General features: G+C 42.9%; 1 protein-coding gene across 1 annotated transcript; it reads left to right on the top strand.

Annotated features, from left to right (window-relative positions):
• The first annotated feature begins 2,669 nt into the window (after window positions 1-2,669).
• On the top strand, window positions 2,670-15,244 carry CLRN1 (clarin 1). The gene is made up of 3 exons (XM_066589686.1): window positions 2,670-2,922; window positions 11,682-11,861; window positions 14,979-15,244. The coding sequence occupies exons 1-3, from the start codon at window positions 2,670-2,672 to the stop codon at window positions 15,242-15,244; spliced, it is 699 nt and encodes a 232-aa protein (XP_066445783.1).
• Window positions 15,245-19,579: the final 4,335 nt, after the last annotated feature.

Below are 19,579 nucleotides of genomic sequence, written 5' to 3'. Positions count from 1 at the left end.
CAGTTTACGGAGATGTGTTATTTATAGCTCCGGCGTACAGCTGGCCATCAGGGGGCCCGGGCATTGGCCCCATCACCTGATATCGATGACCTAATAATACAGCATGGCCACAGAAAAGTAGGCCGGCACCACACTCTTATGTAAGCTGTCTGAAAAAAATCTGCCTGTGTTGCCCATAGCAACCAATCACAGCGCAGCTTTCATTTTACCTCAGCAGTATAAGAAATAAAAGCTGCGCTGTGATTGGTTGCTATGGGCAACACAGGCAGATTTTTTCCAAACAGCTTTTATAACAGTATGGGCCGCGACTCTTTTTTGTGGCCACCCTGTATAACCATGGTACACCCTTATAAATATACTGGGGCAGATTTCTAAATCTATAGTATTTATGTAGCTCCAGCACTAAGTGACAGACTCATGCTGCAATTAATTGAGATTCTGTTACCGCTGCTGTCAATCACGGGTCAGACAATGTACATTTTGTCTGAATTTCAATCTCTATTTTTCACTATCATGGAAAAATGTGACACTGAATCTGGTGACTTTTATCCTTTTTATTAATGCAACTGGTGTAATGCTGAAGGCGGCCAGCAGGTGGTGCTGTGAAGTCCTACAACTTACTGTTCTTTCTCTGCCAATAAGCAGAAGATAACCCTTCACACAGGATTTACTTGCTGAGAAATATTGGAAACCGTGATAAAAGCCGAACCACATCATGACCAACGGATTTTGCTAGACATGTTTATAGATTTTTGCTATATATACTTTATTGCAGAGTTTATTTTAAATTAACTTATTTTGTGCTAGATTTCTTCTCTTTATATTTTTTCTGTACGGTGAAGATTATTGCCGTACTCAAACAATAAGACTGTTGCCCACCATCCCTAACCGCAGCAATCATGTAATCTCTCACCCAATCACCCCAGATAGGCAGGAGGCAGTGGTAACACATAACTGTACATCAGAAAGTTTTTTTTAGTTTGTACAAATGAACTAACATCTGACCACTCTGATTTTGGGTCAGTAACCCTGCACCGGGCGAGGACACAATGTCGGTATGACCAACGCAGAACTTACACACGTTATATCTGCTGCGGGCTTTCCACAGCGGAAAACTAGTAGCAAATATGCAGAAAATCCGCAATGGCCGAATTCACACCTAAATGGTGTGGAAGTTGCTGTGGATTTTTTTGCGGATCTGCTGCAGATTTTATCCCTTCTATGGCCTCCTGCAGATGGACAGAAATTCCACGGCAGGATTTCTGCAGAATTTCTGCCCATGCCCACTGACAAAGGATTGCATTAGATAACGCAATCCTATGCACACAGCCGCGATGCTTCCGCGTGAAAACACGTGCGGAAAACAAATTGCGGCATGTTCTATTTCTGTGCGGGTGGCCCCGGCTCCACTCTGCGCATGCATCTACTGGCTGGCAGCCGGCACTTAGCAGAGAGGGGAGACGCCGGGAGCGGGTGAGCCACAGCGGTCACTGCAGGGGCATGGGTTGGATCCCGCTGCGAGAATTCTGCAGAAGGCCTATGTCAAGGGTTGAGAACTGCAGGATACATTTGTAAAATAAATACACACACTGCGGAATTAGAGTCCTCAGTGTTTTTTAAAAACACTGCAGTTTCATTGTGGAAGTTTTCTGCTCCGTGTGGAGGAGATTTTAGAAATCTCCTGCACACGGCTAATAGTTGAAATGTTGCCACAGCATTTCCAGCATGCACGAAGCCCGCCTAATACGCTTATCTGAAACCAGCCTAAGATACATTTACACGGATGAGCGCGACAGCGATTTTCATGGTGATGTGAGCAGTTTTGAAAAAAAAAAGAAAAAAAGAATCACATTGCATCGCTTTCGTAAAATTGTGATTCTTGGGCACATGCCGCACGTGGAAGGATCACGTGTTTCTCATTGACTTCAATGGGAAATATCGCATCACACTTGCACATACATCACACAGCATATGGGTGCCATGCGATGTATTTGAAGGTCCCATTGAAAACCACAAGGGAGGCGTTCTGAGGGAACGCCCAAATACAGAACTTGCTGCGATTGTTTTGTTAGCATTTTTGTAGTTGTAGATGGCCATTGTCTAAGCGTAGCCAAACTAAGGATCAACAAGTGATGCCTTCTATTGAAACAAAACAATTAGATCAGGGATACATTGTGTAGTTTTGCACAAGGATCCACACAGGAGCCAGGGACTATGAAGATGCGTGAGGCTGAGGTTATTGTAAACATGACATGAGATTTAAAGCAACCTTTTCATAAGGATCTATGGATCTCCTGGGACATTACAGGATGATTTGTGCATTTTCTAATACACAGTGAATTAAAATGGGAATGTTGCCCGTTTCTGGAATTTCATCTGCGCCAGTCAGGCAGAATGCATTTACTTAGAGAGGAAGCATCTATCAGGTTACACAGCGGTTCCATCTGCTGCCCGAGTGAAGTCAAAGGGAAGAAATAAGGAATAGCACTTTGTTCTTTCTGCTTGCTCTTGTATTGTGATGGTTACAGATAGATCCTGTTGACCACTGAGACTATTCTGCTTTCTGCAGTCAGTGACCTATGACTTGCTTGCATCTTGGATGAACTCAAGTCTCCTCTATGCACTCCAGTGCTAATTGCATCTACAATAACTAGACTTTTAGTGCAGTCATGCCTAAACTGCAGAAGAAAGTTCTCTTTTGTCTGGCTGGTACACTAAGCTTCGCCTGTGCCCTTGCAATTGCAGCAGCATTAGGCATTCAGCTATGGGTAAGAGGAACAGTATTGTGTAAGACTGGAGCCCTCTTAGTCAATGCTACAGGAGATGAACTGCAAAAGTTTATTGGGGAGATCCAGTATGGTCTGTTCTATGGACAGAGAGTGAAGCAGTGTGGACTTGGTGGGAGACCTACTACATTTTCATGTAAGTACCCTTGGTGCGGTATCTTTGTTTTATTCTTTATTTGTAAGTATTGGGCAGTGTATACAGAAAACAGAAAATGAGCACTGCTCAACATTTTGTTAGATTTCACCCCCAAATGTTGAATTCAGGATCCACAGCTGTGGAGAATAGTGGTAATTTACAGTAATTCCAGTTCACTCCCTATGCAGTACCCCAAATCTACAAATTGTAACTAGTATGTGAATTTATGTTTGTGTCAAATGCATTGATGCATGTAAAGTTGTGGCATCTTTTGATATTACATGCTTTATTATAGGGCTGTACATGTTATTTAGGTTTGGGCTGCACAGTAACAAAAAGTTGGATAGGAATGATGGGAAAAGTGCAGTCACAATGCGACTTCAGGAAAAAAATGATGTGACTGTGAGAATGTCGCAAATTTTCAAAAAACGGTGAATTTGCGATTGACACGTGGTCACTTGAGACTTTTCAGCTATAGGAAACATGTAAAGTTGCATCATTGTGATTGCAATTCACACTTATGTGTTACATGGGCCGTGAGGCACAATCCATAATGTTTTATTATTTTCGGAACCAGGGAAACAGTCTATATTAGTTTTCACAATTCGATCTGCAAAGAAAAACGTTTGCTGTGGCCGTCCGATTTTCTGCCATTTAAGAGGACCTGTGCTTTCACAACTAAAGATGGAGCAAACGTTAGCTTGACATTTAAAATGTACTGTACTACAACGCTAGAAATGGAGTTACTATAAAGCATCAGTCATGTTAATGATTGCTGAACCTGTAGCACTCTACCGTAGTTGCCCTATTTTTCTCTAAGATTCAGGTTATATTTACGTGGGCGAGTTCTGTGCGTCGCAAAAGAACCCACACGTGAATAGAACCCATTATTTTTAATGGGTCAATTTACATGAGCAATTTCTCCGTCGTACTAAAAAAAAAATCGCAGCATGTCCTTTTTTTGGCAATTCCACAGTGAGAATTGTTTATTATTTCTTATGGAAGCCGAAAAAAAAAAAAAAAAGGCATTGCAATCGCATGTAACTGGGTTTCTGCATGCCAGTGCAATGCATTTTTTCCATTCTAACTGTTAAAGATACATGCATTTTTTTTCATGAAAAACGCATGTACTGCGAATCGCACATTAACACGAATTGCATCACAGAAGCATGAAAGTCGCAGTCTTACGAATGCAATATAGATTCGATTTTCACTGACCCATATCATACTTGTACAACCTAAGGGCTCCTACACACGAGCATCTACGTTTTTATATTCACTTGGGCGCACCGTTAAATCGCATGAATAGACGTTTTTCCGTAATGACGCCCAGAAATAATTAGCGTTTTCTCGTCCACGTGGCTGGGTGCGACGTTTTACTGAAAAAATACATTGCAGCCCAGAAATCCCTCGCTCGGCATGAATATTTAGAATGACTTCAAATGCCTAAATAGAGGCACCTGTAAGCTTTTCCCAGCATTGGATGCTGCTAAACTGCCTCCCCCTCCCTTTTTTTCCAGCTTCTATAGGAGTCTATGAGAGCGGCCGGCATATATCGGTTGAAAGATAGAACCAGAACTATCTTTTTACCCAGCGTATAATAGTAGGCGCAGATTTCGGTCGCGTGTGTTCTATTTTTTACCGTGCGAGTCTTTTTATGCGCCATAAATCTGCCCGTGTGAACGAATGCATTGGAAACCCATGCCTTAGATGGTCGCAAATATCAGCTGGGCGTGAAAACGTGACTACATAGTCGCGTATATACGCATGTGTGAATAAAGCTTAAGGAGAAGATTTCTGAGACACACTACATTCACCGGAGTTTCACAAATGTGGTTATACATTTTTCTTCCATAAGGTCACTTTTACATGGGATGGAATATCCGCAGGATGCTGTGGAATGTCTTGTGCGGCTTGAAAATCTGTACCAAAATCTGCATACATATAGCGTGTGGATTTTGATCTAGAATTGAAAATAGAATTCTGCCAGCAATTCTGCATCAAAATCAGCAATATCCTACAACATCCACAGAATATTCTGTCTCTCATCTAAATCATATACAGCAGTGCGAAAAAAGACAGTAACATACAAAGTAACAAAAGGCCAAAAAAAAAAAAAAATGTCCATCCAGTTCAGCCGGTTACCTTCCCCTCACCCCAGTGTTGATCCAGAGGAAGGCAAAAAAAAACCCCCAATGAGGTATAAGCCAATTTTCCCCATTTAAGCAAAAAAGATCGTTCCTGACTCTAAGTTATGATAGGGCATAGCACAGTGAGCTGCACTCTTTCTGCAACCTCCACAGTGCTTACAATACAAGCCATGTGGTGGGGATTTAAAAAATCTCCCTCACATGGTGCAGATATTTTCTGAAACGAATCCCTAGCATGCCTATTTATGGTGTGGAATTGAAGCCTTGAAATACAAGGGTTCAATTCCGCAAGTGAAAATGTGGCCAAATCCACTGTGGAATTGCTGCAGGTATCTCATTGTGGAATGCTCACCACGATCCTGCCATGTGAGAAGGCAGTCTAAAGGCAGTCACTTACTGTAGGCTAAAGATTGAAATAGGAATTGCAAGATTTGCTGCTAAATTGGTCATTGACCTTTGCAGGGAACTATTCTCTCTCCTGAATGTCAAGTGCAGGATCTGTTCTTCTAACTTTATATTATTGGTGGTCACTACTAACCCTTTCCAATCCAAGTTGTATCCTGGTTTTCCTAGGGGGCTTACTCTTTTTCTGCCATTATACAACGGCGCTATATGCTGGCTAGGGCCAGTACTGCATGAGGTGACATGTTGGATAGGCTCTAACAGCAGAGAGGCTGGCAATATAGAGTAAGAGAACCCTGATGGACGTCTTCCAACATCGGAGCTATACAGCCTTAAATCATAATGTCTTCAGACATCAGACAGTGGATTGGAAAGGGCTAATAGTTTCAGAATATATACTGTGGGATACATATCCATTTTGTGGTGCTTTCCTTTAGCCGTTATTATTTAAGTATCGGCAAGTTTCAGAAGCTATGCAATGCTGGCTAACTATATATGAGGGCTTAGTTTCGTGTAATGTGATGACTATTAATGAAACTCCTATACCATGCAGCGTGCACTTAGAAGTTAGTAGGGCTCATTCACACTAGCTTTTGCCTCCGTTGAGACTTTCCATCTCTCTGTTCCGTTTTTGAAGCAGAAAGACGGAATTAATACAGAATTAAACTGATCTTTTTTTTACCCCATTCATCTCAATAGGGTCTCAAAAACCGGAAAGGGAAAGCAAATGGAAAGTTTTTAGTTTGCCTCTATTCTATTTGGTTTCTGTTTTTAAATGGAACAAATTGCACTGCAGACTGAGCTATTTGTTCGGTTTAAAGTACGGAAACCAAAAGAAATTGAAGCAAACTGAGAGTTTTCCTTTTGCTGTCTGTTTTTTAAAACTCCATTGAGATTAACGGGAGAAAAATTGAATCTTTTTAATTTTGTCTCTGCTGTGGGGATCATGGAAGTGCATCCACAGGGCCTCTGTTACATATATCTATACATACACTGTATATTCAGAGCACAGACCTCCTATACTCAAACCCCTAACTTAATTCAGACCCTAGGCAAGACCCCCTAAATATAGTCAAACACCATATCTCCTATATTAATTTTATTTAATTTTTTTAAATAAATCGCTTCATTGAAATTATTTTGAAATAACTAGCAGAACAAACAAACTTGAATAGTAACAGCCCAAAACTAAAACAAAGGCTTGGTAGACATATCCTAATATGGGAAGAATGGGTGCTAAAGAGAGTGTGTACATTTAAAATTATTGCATGAGTGTACAAAAGGATAGGGGGTAAATGTTAAAAATAATAATAGGAGTAAAGTGTCCACCATTACCAGTACTAGAGATGAGCGAGCGTACTCGCTAAGGCAAATTACTCGAGCGAGTATTGCCATTTTCGAGTACATGCCCGCTTGTGCCAAAAAGATTTGGGGGGCGGCGTGGGAGAGCGGGGAGGAACGGGGGGGAATATCTCTCTCCCTCCCTCCCGCTCCCCCATGCTCACTCCTGCAACTCACCCCCGCCGGCCCCTGAATCTTTTGGCACGAGTGGGTATGTACTTGAAAATGGCAATACTCGTTCCAGTAATTTGCCTTCGCGAGTACGCTCGCTCATCTCTACTCAGTACCATATAAAGGAAAAAGAAGCACAAAGATGCAGGGATTGAACAGATCGAAAGAGACCATATTGTCTCCCATAGTATACAGGCCTGGCCCCGGCAAGGCATCTCTGAAAAAAGAACAGTGTAGGTAATGTGTACATTCGGGAATAAAATGAAAAGGTTTTCGTAACATTTCTATAAGAATATAGTTCCTTTAAATGATACACAAGATTAATGGAATTAATAACTTCGTTCAAAGAAGGTGCATCTGAGGATTTCCATTTTTTGGCAATTGCCAGACGAGATGCAAAAAAACAAAGAAACAATGCGGGGTCCGGGCCACAAAATGACATGATACAGTATAAACAAGATCAAAAATCACATTCCAAAAAGAACGGATGACAGGGTAGGACTAGCAGGAGTTAGATACCAATACAGGACTGCCATTGCCTGATTCCATGTGAAACTTTTTTAGCCCAATTTTAGCCGCAATTCAATTGCAGAAGGGCAGCGGATCGGAAGGCTTCCATTGACTCCACAGTGAAATGGAGCAGGCTGCGATTTTTTTTTTTCCAGGCCAAAGGGTCCGCAAATGAAATCTGCATGCTTTATTTCACTTATGAACACCCATGTATCCCTATAGGCGGCTCGATTTGCGGATCTTCCGCAAATCAGATCCGCCCGTGGACATTGGGCCTAAGATCTGGAAATTCTGTCTTTTTAAAAAGAGTAATGGGAATATATATCACGTTGCCTGGATCGGGATCTCTCCTTGTTTGTAAGCGGTGGTGAGTCACTTTATATTTCATGGACAGTTCACTTGTTGTAGAGATACTCTTACACTATTAACTATTTGTCGAACGTCTTTTTACCAGATGAGCGATATACACTATTGTTCTACATACTCTTATGAATAGTCCAGATGTTACTGTATATGTAGGTTTTGCTGTATAAATGAATTAGTTCTGCATTTACACATAGCAGGGCATACAGTGCACATTACACTGCACACTTCCAGAGAGGCGAGGCGTTACGTTTTTCGCTGCTAACCAATCTCTCCCTTAATTGTGGAGGAATTTGCTTGTCCTGTAAGCTTGATTGTTGTGGGAAAACCCATCTGTCTCAGCTACCCCTGCTAATTCCCATCAATTTCTGGGTCATCAGTTTATTTTCACAAAGGTCATTGACATCCACACAAATAAGACAATTATTCATTATTTTCTCTACTGCCTTTTTTCCCCTAGTGGAGTATTGGCGTCCCATGTAAAATTTTAATGATGCCTTTGCTGAACTGCCAACAAAATGTCACATTGGGCCACATAAATAAGGAAATCCAATTTGCAATCTTCCACCAAGCGGCGGACTGCGGCTCACAGTAAAAGGGAGAAACGCAATTATCTGTTAGTGTAACATATAAATAGCAACATAGTAGAGCAGATTTATCAGTGTGTCTGTAAAATGGATTTCGAGTACATTAATAACACTTACTGATAGTGCTGCAGCACAGAAAGTCAAATTAATGACCATTTTTAAATCCAGCAGCACCAGAATATGTTACAGTATTGCTGAACCTGCCCGGTGATTCTGCTACAGCTATATGTCTGGCAATAGCGATGTGGACTGCACTATTCTTGTTGTCCAAAATACCAAAAAGGCAAAAGAAGCTCCAAACAGTGGTGTGAACACAGCCTAAGATTTGAAACATAGGGTTTTTCCTATGTAAACCCTGCCCAATTCTACGGGCCATGTCCCCCAAAGGAAAGCCAAAGTGTTTCCAATGGCAATGCAATCAGACTGACCCAATAAACAATGCCCGCAGAGGGCCTCCCAAAAAGTCTTATACATAGCTAGTGTCAGCAGACTGCGCCAAATAATGAATATTTCAGCCGAGCGCCCGACATAAACAATGTGGGCACTGTGAACCATATAAAGACTTGTGACAGCATAATACACAATAGTGATAGCACTGTGCTTCCAATAACTTCACTTGGCTTGATGACAGTTCTTTACCTATACAGAAGTAGGGAGAGACCTGTCAATCAAGCTGAGCCAAGCAGGGAGAAGCAAAGTGGAGCCCCGATTGGACATACCTATTTTTTTTAAAGTCCACTTTCAGATGAGCATCCTTTTAATCCATATGTGTTTTATGGACTGTTATACAGAGCTGATGAAAGTCCACAAATCTGTTTACATGGCCACATATTTCACAGCCAATTTTTATTAAATCTATGCCCATTAAAGTCCATGGAAAGCGATTAAAATACGGATGCATTCGTACTTCATCAGGGTTTGATCTGTACTTTCATTGACTGATATTATTTTCTATTGGGCAAAAAGTGGATCCAAGTTTGCCTAGTAGAAAATAAAACCGATGAAAGCAAATATGGAGGCAAACACAGATGAAATACTGACGCAGTATGGATGTAATTTTATCTGTAATATACCTATATTACAGGTCGGTATTACGTGTTATCATACGCTTGTGGAAAACTGGCCAAAATTCATGTTTACTCTGATACATTTCTTTAAAATTATACTTGCATGGCCTTATTTCAATTGATCCTACTGTGAGGCTAATTTGACACAGGCGAGCGCGATATGGGGACGTGAATCCTGCTCCCATATCGCACTCCCCACCATATAAACTCTTCGCATCACTTTGGGGATGTAGCGATCCTTCACTGCGGCTGTCAGCATAGCACCATGTGCTAAGTGCATGCATTGCGATGCCAGGTCTCCCATTAAAAACAATTGAAGAAACTCTACGATCCTCCGCTGCAGCTTTGCTACATCCCCAAAGTGATGCGAGGCTGTTTTGACATTAAAAAGCCTTGCATCCATGGGGAAATCACACGTGGGGAGCGCGATTTGGGGGTGTGATTCACAGCTTGCCAGTGTGAAGTTAAGGTATGTTCTTAGGCAGAGGCGTAACTTGAAGCTCCCAGGCCCCGATGCAAAACTTGTTATAGGGCCCCCAACTATAATGCTTTATTCATTGTACTGGGCTCCCTATATGGATAAGAGAGGCCTTATGGGCCCCCTAAGGCTCCTGGGCCCGGGTGCAACCGCATCCCCTGCATCCTCTATAGTTACGCCCCTGTTCTTGGGGATATCACTGGACTGACAGCTATAATTGCATTTCTTATCCTAATTTCTTCAAGATATATGTATAATCTCAACCTATACAGAAGTAATAACATCCAATTAACCCCTTAGTGACGAAGCCTGTTTGCACCCCAATGATCAACTAATTTTCCAGCTTTTTTCATAGTCGTATTACTAGAGCCGTAACTTTTAAAATTTTCCAATGACATCATAGGTTAAGTAGTATAAATATGTTAAAGTAATTCTGCAGGCCAGTGCGATTATGTCGAAACCAAATTCACATAGTTGTTTTTTTTTCTTTCACACTTTAAATTTTTTTTTTTTATCACTGCATTCAAAGACCCCTAACATTTCTTTCTTTTTTTTGTCAACAGTATTGTGTGAGGGTTTTTTTTCTAGCTGTTGTTGAATGAGTGGTACTTTAATGGTACCATTTTTGTTGATCCATACCACATTTTGCTTGCCTTCTATTCCACTTTTTGTAAGACAAGATAGGCAAATTTTGCTATTTTTGCTATGATTTTTTTGTACTTTTTTTCATGGTGTGCACCGTGGGGGTTGAATAATATGCTAACTTTTTTCTGTGGCTCATTACGAATGTGGCGATACCAGATTTGTAAAAAAACATAAAATAAAAAAAATCACAAAGTAAAGAGGGAAAGGTGGGGTTTCAATTCTTTTTATTGTGAATTTTTTAACTTTTTTAATATACTTATTTATGTTTTCATTTTTTGTCCCACTAGGGGACTTGAATATCAGCAGCTTTCATCATCCTTATAATACACTGCTATATTTCAGCATTTTAGTGTATTATAAAGCCTATCAAGCTCAGCCAGAGGCTGAGCCTCAAAGGCCACTATACATTGCAGTCCCGGAGGCCATATTTAAGTCTCCAGTTGCCATAGCAACCCATTCGAAGCCCGTGATTGCATTGTGGGGATCTCATGGGTGACAGAGGGGATCAGAGGTGTCTCCAGTCCCCGTTGTTTGAGCAAACAAAATGGTGTATGGGCAGTTATTAAGGGGTACAAGTGGATGCCCAGTTGTAAACTACTATTGATGACCTATCTGAAAGATAGGTCATCAACAGTATATCGATGGGAGTCTGCTGCCCCAAGCTCCTACTGATCAGCTATTTGGTGGGTCAGTGAGCCTGTGCATTGAGTTGATTTCAGCAGGAAGCAGACAGTTCCATTCTCGCTATAGTGACCAGGCTTGATATTACAGTCCAAGTCCCCATTTAAGTAAATGAGGAACTTTACCTGTAATATGAAGTCTTGCAAATGCAGTGAGAATGGAGCCATCTGCTTCCTGCAGAAATTAGCTCAGTGCATGAGCACACTAGCCATGCTTACAGCTGACTGACTAGGATGCTGGGTGCTGGAACCCCCGCCGATCTACTATTGATGGCCTATCCTAAGGATCAAAAGTTTACAACTGGACTACTCACTGAAAATAAACTTGTCTTTCCAAAAAAACACCTCACATTTGTTTTCTTTAGTTTTTCCAGACTTGCTGAATGTTATTCCTGCCAGCATGCATGTCAGTGTGGTTATATTCACCACCGCGCTCATTGTCTTTGCTCTGGTGGGGACCAGCTTCTTCATGTTCAATGCCTTCGGAAAACCATATGAAACTCTACATGGTCCAGTGGGACTATACCTCTGGTGCTTCATCTCATGTAAGTGATTATACAGCAGACATATAATCCTACTATGCTTCAGCAGAATTCAGGGTTATGGTTGGGTGAGGACACCTCCTAGGGGACTAATTCTTCACTTTGCAAGTGGTGTGCCTACAGTAACTCAGATTTATATGGAGTTAATTTGCTTTTTATACAGACAATTTTCTCATGCTAGAGGGTAAGACTGTGAACATATATTTACTGACAAGCTAAATTATTCACATTACATAAAATACAAATATTGCAAATATTGCTAAGGCCTCATTCAGACGAACTCTGTTTTTGCGCTGCTAAGCAGTGAGAAAACAGCGCTGCTACGGTCCTGAAAAGATCGCGTGAACGAGCGTTTTCAAGCTCCGTGAAGTCGCCCGTTCACACGATCCGAGGCGCGAGGTGCGTGCTTTCAAGGCTCCCATAGGAGTCCATCGAAAACATGCAGCAAAGATAGGATATGTCCTATCTTTGCACGCACTTTGGAGCCAACATGCGAGTTTGCACTCACATGTCCTATCTTTGTTAGATGCGCTGATTCTGCGTGTCTAACAATTGTCCATGTGAGCGCTTCTATAGGAACTTATTGGTTCCTATAGAAGTGTGTTCTAAATTCTGCTTAGCAGAGCTAAAAACATGCTTGTCAGAACGAGCCCTAATGCACACTTACTTCTGTTATTTGTACTTACCTTTTACTTATCATGTTTGTACTTGAGGAACTCCAAAACTAAAATACATGTGCCTGCCTATAACATCCTACAGTACAACCTGGAGGTCAATTAAAGTGCAATTACCATGTTAGAGCAGTATTCCGGTAAGGGGGCGTTTTTTGGGGGTTTTCACTAATCCAAAGAATAGGGGATAGGTAGCCGATAGGTGGGGCTCCAACTACTGGGTTCTCCATTAATCATGAGAACAGGTGTCCCATTTGCCCAGCTTCTGGTCACAGCAGTATTGCTGCCCCAACTGTAGTGAATAGAGAGTGGGCCGCACCTACGTGGTACTGCTCCATTTATTTAAGTGGGGCTGACTGAAATAGTCTTCTATTTTCAATTGAAATTAATTAAGTGGCAATTGGCATGTGCGGCCAGGACTTCATTCCGAGTGATATCACTTGTGGTGCAGAAGTGATTGGGAGTGTAGACCCAATAGTCAGACCCCCCCCATCAATCAGCTAGTTATCCCTCATGCCTGCAATTCCACATCGAAATCCGCAGTTAGGCCTCATGTCCACGGGGAAAATCAGGCCCGCTACGGATTCTCCAGGGAGAATCTGCAGCGGGTCCCTCCTGCCCCGCGGACATGGGCGCTGAAAATAGGAATTAAAAGAATTTACCCATCCGGAGCGGGCGGGGAAAGTCTTCTCTTCCTCACGGCCGGATCTTCTTTTTCGGCCGGCGGATGAACTCTTCACAACGGCGGCACGTCGCCGGCACGTCGCCGACAGGGGCCGCGCGCATGCGCCGGGCACATCCGCCGAGCCGAAGCAAGAAAGATCCGGCCGTGAGGAAGAGAAGACCTTCCCGGTCCACTCCGGATGGGTAAATTCTTTTACATTCCTATTTTAGGTCTCCTGTGGATCCGGACGGCTTCCATAGGCTTCAATAGAAGCCCGCGGGAGCCGTCCCCGCGGGAGACCCGCACAAAAATGGAGCATGGTCCAGATTTTTTCATGCTCCATTTTTTTAAAAATCACTTTTATTGACCATCCGTGGGTATTTATCTACCCCGTGGGTGGTCAATGCATCCCTATGGGGTGCTGCGGATTTTAATTCTTCTTTTGCCCGTGGACATGAGCCCTTAGCCCTGGGGATTTTGGTGCAGAATAATTCCGCTTGTGTGTAAGGTCTCTTACAAAAAGTACACACACTAATTGTCTGCAACATGTAGAAAAGGCAAAATACCTTTTAAGGGTGCCTACCCACTTGCGATTTTTTTTCCTGTGATGTTTTGCGTTTTTTCTCAAGAGCAATTAGTATAGAATGTGTTCTTGTCCATCTGGGTTTTTTTTTCCGTTTTGTGGCGTTTTTCACATAGGAACTGTCAGTTGCATATGTCTCCTTATTTTTCTCTTAATGCACCCATGATTGTCAATGGAGGGCTGCAAAAAATGCAGCGAAAATCGGCAACGCAAGTGGGTAGACGCCCTAAGGTGGACACTCACCTGCGATATTTTCTCTCTTGCACTGCGAGAGCACGAGAAAATTCTTGCCTCGCAGCGCAAGAAAGACGCCGGTATAGAACCGGCATGTCGCTAGTGGTTTCAATGGGGCCAGCAACAGCAGCGCTAGCCCCATTGAAAACATAGGGTGAATGCCACGGACTTCTGCCACAGCTGTCACAGCTGTGTCAGCTGTGGCAGGAGTTTCCTTCATCCCCGCGGGGACCGCGGGGATGAAGGAATCCTCTGCCACAGCTGTGACAGCTGTGGCAGAAGTCCGCAGCATTCTATTCCATTGCTTTCAATGGGATCGGCACTGCTGCCGATCCCATTGAAAGCAATGCTTTCTGCCAAGCCCCGCAGAATGATTATCGAGGAAGGGCTTGAAATATAAGTGGTAAAAAAATTTTTTAAATATTGAAAAAATACATGAATGAATAGCTAAGGGCTATGTGTAATTGGCTGAGCGCTCAGCCAATAGCTAAGCACTAGCTGCTATTGGCTGAGCCCTCAGTCAATCTGCACAGCCCTTTCAGGAGGCGGGGATTTTTAAATCCCCGACTGCTGAAAGAGCTTAATAGCAGTGCCGGGGAGCCAGCAGGAGGACGGGTCGGAGCACCGGAGAGGTGAGTAATATTTTTTTTTTTTACCACCACTTTTTGCTGATTATCGGGGAAGGGCTTATATTTCAAGCCCTTCCCCGATAATCATTCTGCGGGGCTTGGCAGAAAGCATTGCTTTCAATGGGATCGGCAGCAGTGCCGATCCCGCTTTCAATGGGATTGGCAGCAGTGCCGATCCCATTGAAACCAATGGGATAGAATGTCTGGGACTTCTGCCACAGCTGTGACAGCTGCGGCTGGAGTTTCCTTCATCCCCGCATACCATAAATAAATATATATATATTTATATTTCACTAGCACAACTGCACATTGATAGATGCATATGTTCTTGTATTATAGGTTCCTGCGGCTGTCTTGTCCTAATCCTCTTCTCTTCTGAAGTGAAGATGCATAAGCTGTCAGAGAAGATAGCTAATTACAAAGAAGGAGGTTTTTTATTTAAGACTCAGACAGAACACTTTGAGAATTCATTTTGGATTGTCCTGGTTTGCACTCTGGTACATTTTTCAAACGTTTTTCTAATTCGATTAGCTGGTTTTGATTTTCCTTTCTCAAAATCAAAGGAGCTTGATACAAGTTCTGGAGCAATTGATCTGATGTACTGAGATTAGTTCTGCATGAGACATGAGGCGCACGTTACTCAGCACCCTGCGGTCTATATGTATTTGTAGAGAGATTCAAATGAAACATTCCAAATATCAGAAACCACTCTAGTTCTGATCCCTGATGCCATTTTGAAGAAAAATCCTCATGCTTTAATAGCAGGACAGCATCGAAAGTGATTGCATAAAGCATGGGGACATGGGCTATTCAGTGTTATGAGAATGTAAGCCATTGTACTGCATTTCAAATGTAAGCCATTTATAACACTAGACTAAAAATCATGCAAAAAACTATATCCCGCAGAACAGATTTGTCGCTGTTCTGTAAGAGTAGACGTCTCTTATGAAAAAAAATGGATGATTTCACAGTCCATTATAATACTTTAGTGTTGTGGTAGGCAGGTAATTACTGACAGATTGTATCTTGTTATATAACCGCACTGAGGGTGAGGAAGGGTATAGTTTCTGCTTGAGGAGAGTAAATAGAAGGTAAGCGAGGAGACTTATAAGGCCATGCATGCTCCTCTGCGAAATATGTAAATGGAAGGATGGAACAATACCTCTACAGCACCACCTATTGGAAGGCAGCATTCCTGCAAGTCAATGTCAGTCTTTTTAGATAAACCTTATAACTATGACTGGCACAGCAGAGATCTTTGTCCATCATCCCATTTGCATATTTCCCAGAGGAGCATGGATGGCCTTATAAATCTCATCACATACTTTCTAGGTGTCCTCCTTAAAGAGAAGCAATACCCGTTCTGACTAGAGATGAGCGAACGTACTCGGTAAGGGCGATTTCGCAATCGAGCACCGCGATTTTCGAGTACTTCACTACTCGGGTGAAAAGTACTCGGGTGCGCTGTGGGTGAGCAGGGGGTTGCAGCGGGGAGTGGGGGGGAGATGGAGAGAGAGAGGGCTCCCCCCTGTTCCCCGCTGCTACCCCCCACTCCCCTCTGCAACCCCCCGCCCCACAGCACACCCGAGTACTTTTCACCCGAGTAGTAAAGTACTCGAAAATCGCGGTGCTTGATTGCGAAATCGCCCTTACCGAGTACGTTCGCTCATCTCTAGTTCTGACCCATATCTATAGCGCTCTTTAGTCAAGCCAGAAACCTACTGCACAGCTGTCTGTGTATGGTGTTCAGGCTTGCCTTACAATTCCCAGTCATTGTTATAATGCTTGTCTGAAATGGACTTTAAAGAATGTTGCCTTCCAATAGGTGGCGCTGCAGAGGCATTGTTCCATCTTCCTATTTGCATAACCACACTGAGGCATTCTCATTGCACGAAAGGTAAAATAGTCCACATTGGGATATAAACTGCTCGTGTATGCAGGATTAATATGAACATGTCTTTATCTCTCTGAAAATTAAATGGACTGTGTGCAATCCCAAACTTAAAGGGCCTGTACCAAAATAAGTCTGATCAGTAGGGGGTCTCACCACTTCGACCCCATCAATCCCCATAACAGTGGTTCTCCTCTCCTCCTCACTTCAGGCTTCCTGCACCCACCGTCAGTGAGGATGAGATTGAATTGAGCGGTGATTGCACATGCATGGTACCACCCTGTTCATCTTCAATGGGACTCCCAGACATAGCCGAGCGCTTGTACTCCGCTATTTCCATCAGTCCCATTAAAATGAATGGAGTGGCACTGCGCACGTGTGATCGACGCTCCATTCAGTCTCCACATCACTGCGGTTGGGTGCAACGATTTCGCTGTGACAAAAAGAGGGGATATGGAATCTCCATTCTTGGGATTGGTGGAGGTCTCAGTGGTGAGATCCCCATAGATTATACTTTTAAGGGATCTCTTATATGGAACGGATGAGGTCACGCGACGCATCGCAAGCTGTTGTAAATTCTACACCAAAACCTTGGGCTATTTGGGGTTTTTGATGTAGAATTCAAAATAGCTCAAAACCTGCCTGCAATTCTGATTAGAAAGGCCTGCAGATTTTGGTGTAAAATTCCACAGCTGTGGATTTGGCTGTCCTGTGGCGTAACAGCATCCTGTGTGAACAGTCCCTAACAGCTATCTTTGGATAGGTGATAAAAGTTTATTTGGTAAAGTTGCAGCGACCGAGGCACAAGGCACACCCTGAGGAGATGGCATGGTAGTTGTTAGGGATGTCACGGTGGCACTACCAAGCCCTCCCCGGAGGGACGCGTGTGACACTCGGCCAAGGCACCGACAGGCCTCTTCCAGGCAACACTAGGACAGCGGTTACCTGAAGAAATAGTGTAGTGGACTGGAAGAATCTTGTCACGGGTGACGCCATCGATCCTTAGTCCGTAGGATATCCGACGGGAAAAAATAAGAGAGCCCACACACAGTTAACTTGAGAAACTCAGTTGCTGGGAAGGTCAACAACTGGAACTTTACTTGCAGATAGATTATCTGGATACACACTCACAATTCTTTGTGGGAATTTCACACACCAGTCCAGGAAGAACAAAGATGGACACAAGATGACACCGGGCCTACAGTCAAGTTATCTATATGACTCCGCTCCTGGACACACACACTCTGGAGGGGGACAAAACACTCCACTGACACTCACTTGCTGGTGGTTTCAGGACACTGCAGGGTGGAACCTTTTAACTGATAGATCAATAGGAGTCCTGTGTCCACCCCATTTAAATAGAGCAGTCTCACAGCTGCTCCAATCACGTCTATGAGACTGATGGAGATAAGCGCTTGAACTCCTGTATCTCCAGCAGTCCCATAGAGATGAATGGAGTGATAGTGCATGCACACCCACAGCTCCATTCAAACAGGGTGGATACCAAAACCCCCTTCTACCAATAGGTGGGATTCCCTGTGGTTGGACCCCCACCAATCTATCCAGTGGATAGGTGAAAATTTGATATAATGTCACATAATCTGAATACCTTTTAAGTTCACTAAAGATTTGTCTCCATAAGCAACGCCTTTTACATAGAAGGCCGTATCTGCAAGGAGCTGATTGCCGGTGTGCTATCCATTTCTGGGGAAGCTACAATTGGATATACATTTTCCCTGTTGTTTCTGCTGCAAGAGAAATGTAGTTTTACATGTGCTGATTCATATACTGTAAATGGCTGGCCCAGTAGTACATGGACTGGTTGATTCCACTGGAACACAATTTGTGAGTGGCTTTCTGTTGTGCCTTACAGAACGGGGTACAGAATGGGGAACCGCCCTTTAGGACATTCATAGGTCTTCACCTCATCTTTATAATAACATCTCAGCAAGCGTCACCTCATTGTACAGGCAGAGATTTGTTGTCAGCTTCTGAGAAGTTACTTTGAAAGTGACAAGGAACATGGCTGCAATTACTGTTGCCACCTTTGCATAAATGGTCATAATAACAGAATTTTTAAAAAAGCCAATAGGGCACATTTATGAAAGGGTTTATACCAGTTTCTGATATTAAAAAAGTCACAGATTTTTGTACAACCATGTATTTTCTCCAACTATTTACTTTTCTCCTTTCTGTACCTTGACACTTTTTTAAAAAGTGGGTGGGGCTTGTCAAAGGGTGCGTGGCTTCCCCGATCCAAAAGGTTTATGCATAATTTACACAAGAAACTGGAGTTATTATACCAAAAATATACGCCAGGTCGAACCTGGCGTACATTTTTGAATAGGTGCAAAGAGCTGCCGAGAATGCATCAAATACATGAAGAGGTGTTCGCCTTTTCATGAGTTCAGCGCACGGTGGGCCCGGAAAAATTGTACTAAGTCTGGTGCAGAAAATGCTGGGCTTAGTCAATTTCCTAAAATCATGAAACATAAAAATTGAACTCTGGCTATTACTCAAACTGCCGATGTACTGAAACATGTGATATGAAATGAAACTGATATGAAACTGGAAGCTCCTGTGTCCCAGTGCACAATCTGTAACAGGGCTCTCCGATTCTCACATGTCATTTGTAGCATTGGTCCCCTTCCATGGTCCCTCTCAAGCTCCAGGGCCCATGTGTGACTGTACCCTCTGCATCGCCTCTAGCTACACCTCCCGTTATATTAAGTAGCAAGTAGAAATCCTCATTTAACATCTCATGTTGATGATGATGATGATCGTGCCAAACATTTTGGTGATAAGCATGTGAGATAACTGAATGTTTTTATTAGACAAATCAGAATTTAATAATAAAGTCAATAAAAATGGCAACATATTTCTTGGTTTGTTTTTTTTGTCATTCATTGCACTCTTCTTGAAATATACGCCTCTGACAGAAAGACATGCTCCACATCACTTACTTAAGGCTCATACACAAGGGCATATTAATGTGGGAATGCCTTTACCCAGAGACGTAACTTGAAGCTCCTGGGCCCCAATGCAAAAC

Source organism: Eleutherodactylus coqui, chromosome 1, assembly GCF_035609145.1.
Source record: "Eleutherodactylus coqui strain aEleCoq1 chromosome 1, aEleCoq1.hap1, whole genome shotgun sequence".
NCBI lineage: Eukaryota > Metazoa > Chordata > Amphibia > Anura > Eleutherodactylidae > Eleutherodactylus > Eleutherodactylus coqui.
Note: the sequence above shows the minus strand (reverse complement) of the source record. Positions and strands in the feature narration are given on the sequence as shown.

What these genes read in the sequence shown, in the direction of transcription:
- CLRN1 (XM_066589686.1), top strand. Translation starts at nt 2,670, where the DNA reads ATGCCTAAACTGCAGAAGAAAGTTCTCTTTTGTCTGGCTGGTACACTA. An exon ending in GAGACCTACTACATTTTCAT is followed by an intron (nt 2,923 to 11,681) that starts GTAAGTACCCTT and finishes TGTTTTCTTTAG; the next exon opens with TTTTTCCAGACTTGCTGAAT. An exon ending in CCTCTGGTGCTTCATCTCAT is followed by an intron (nt 11,862 to 14,978) that starts GTAAGTGATTAT and finishes CTTGTATTATAG; the next exon opens with GTTCCTGCGGCTGTCTTGTC.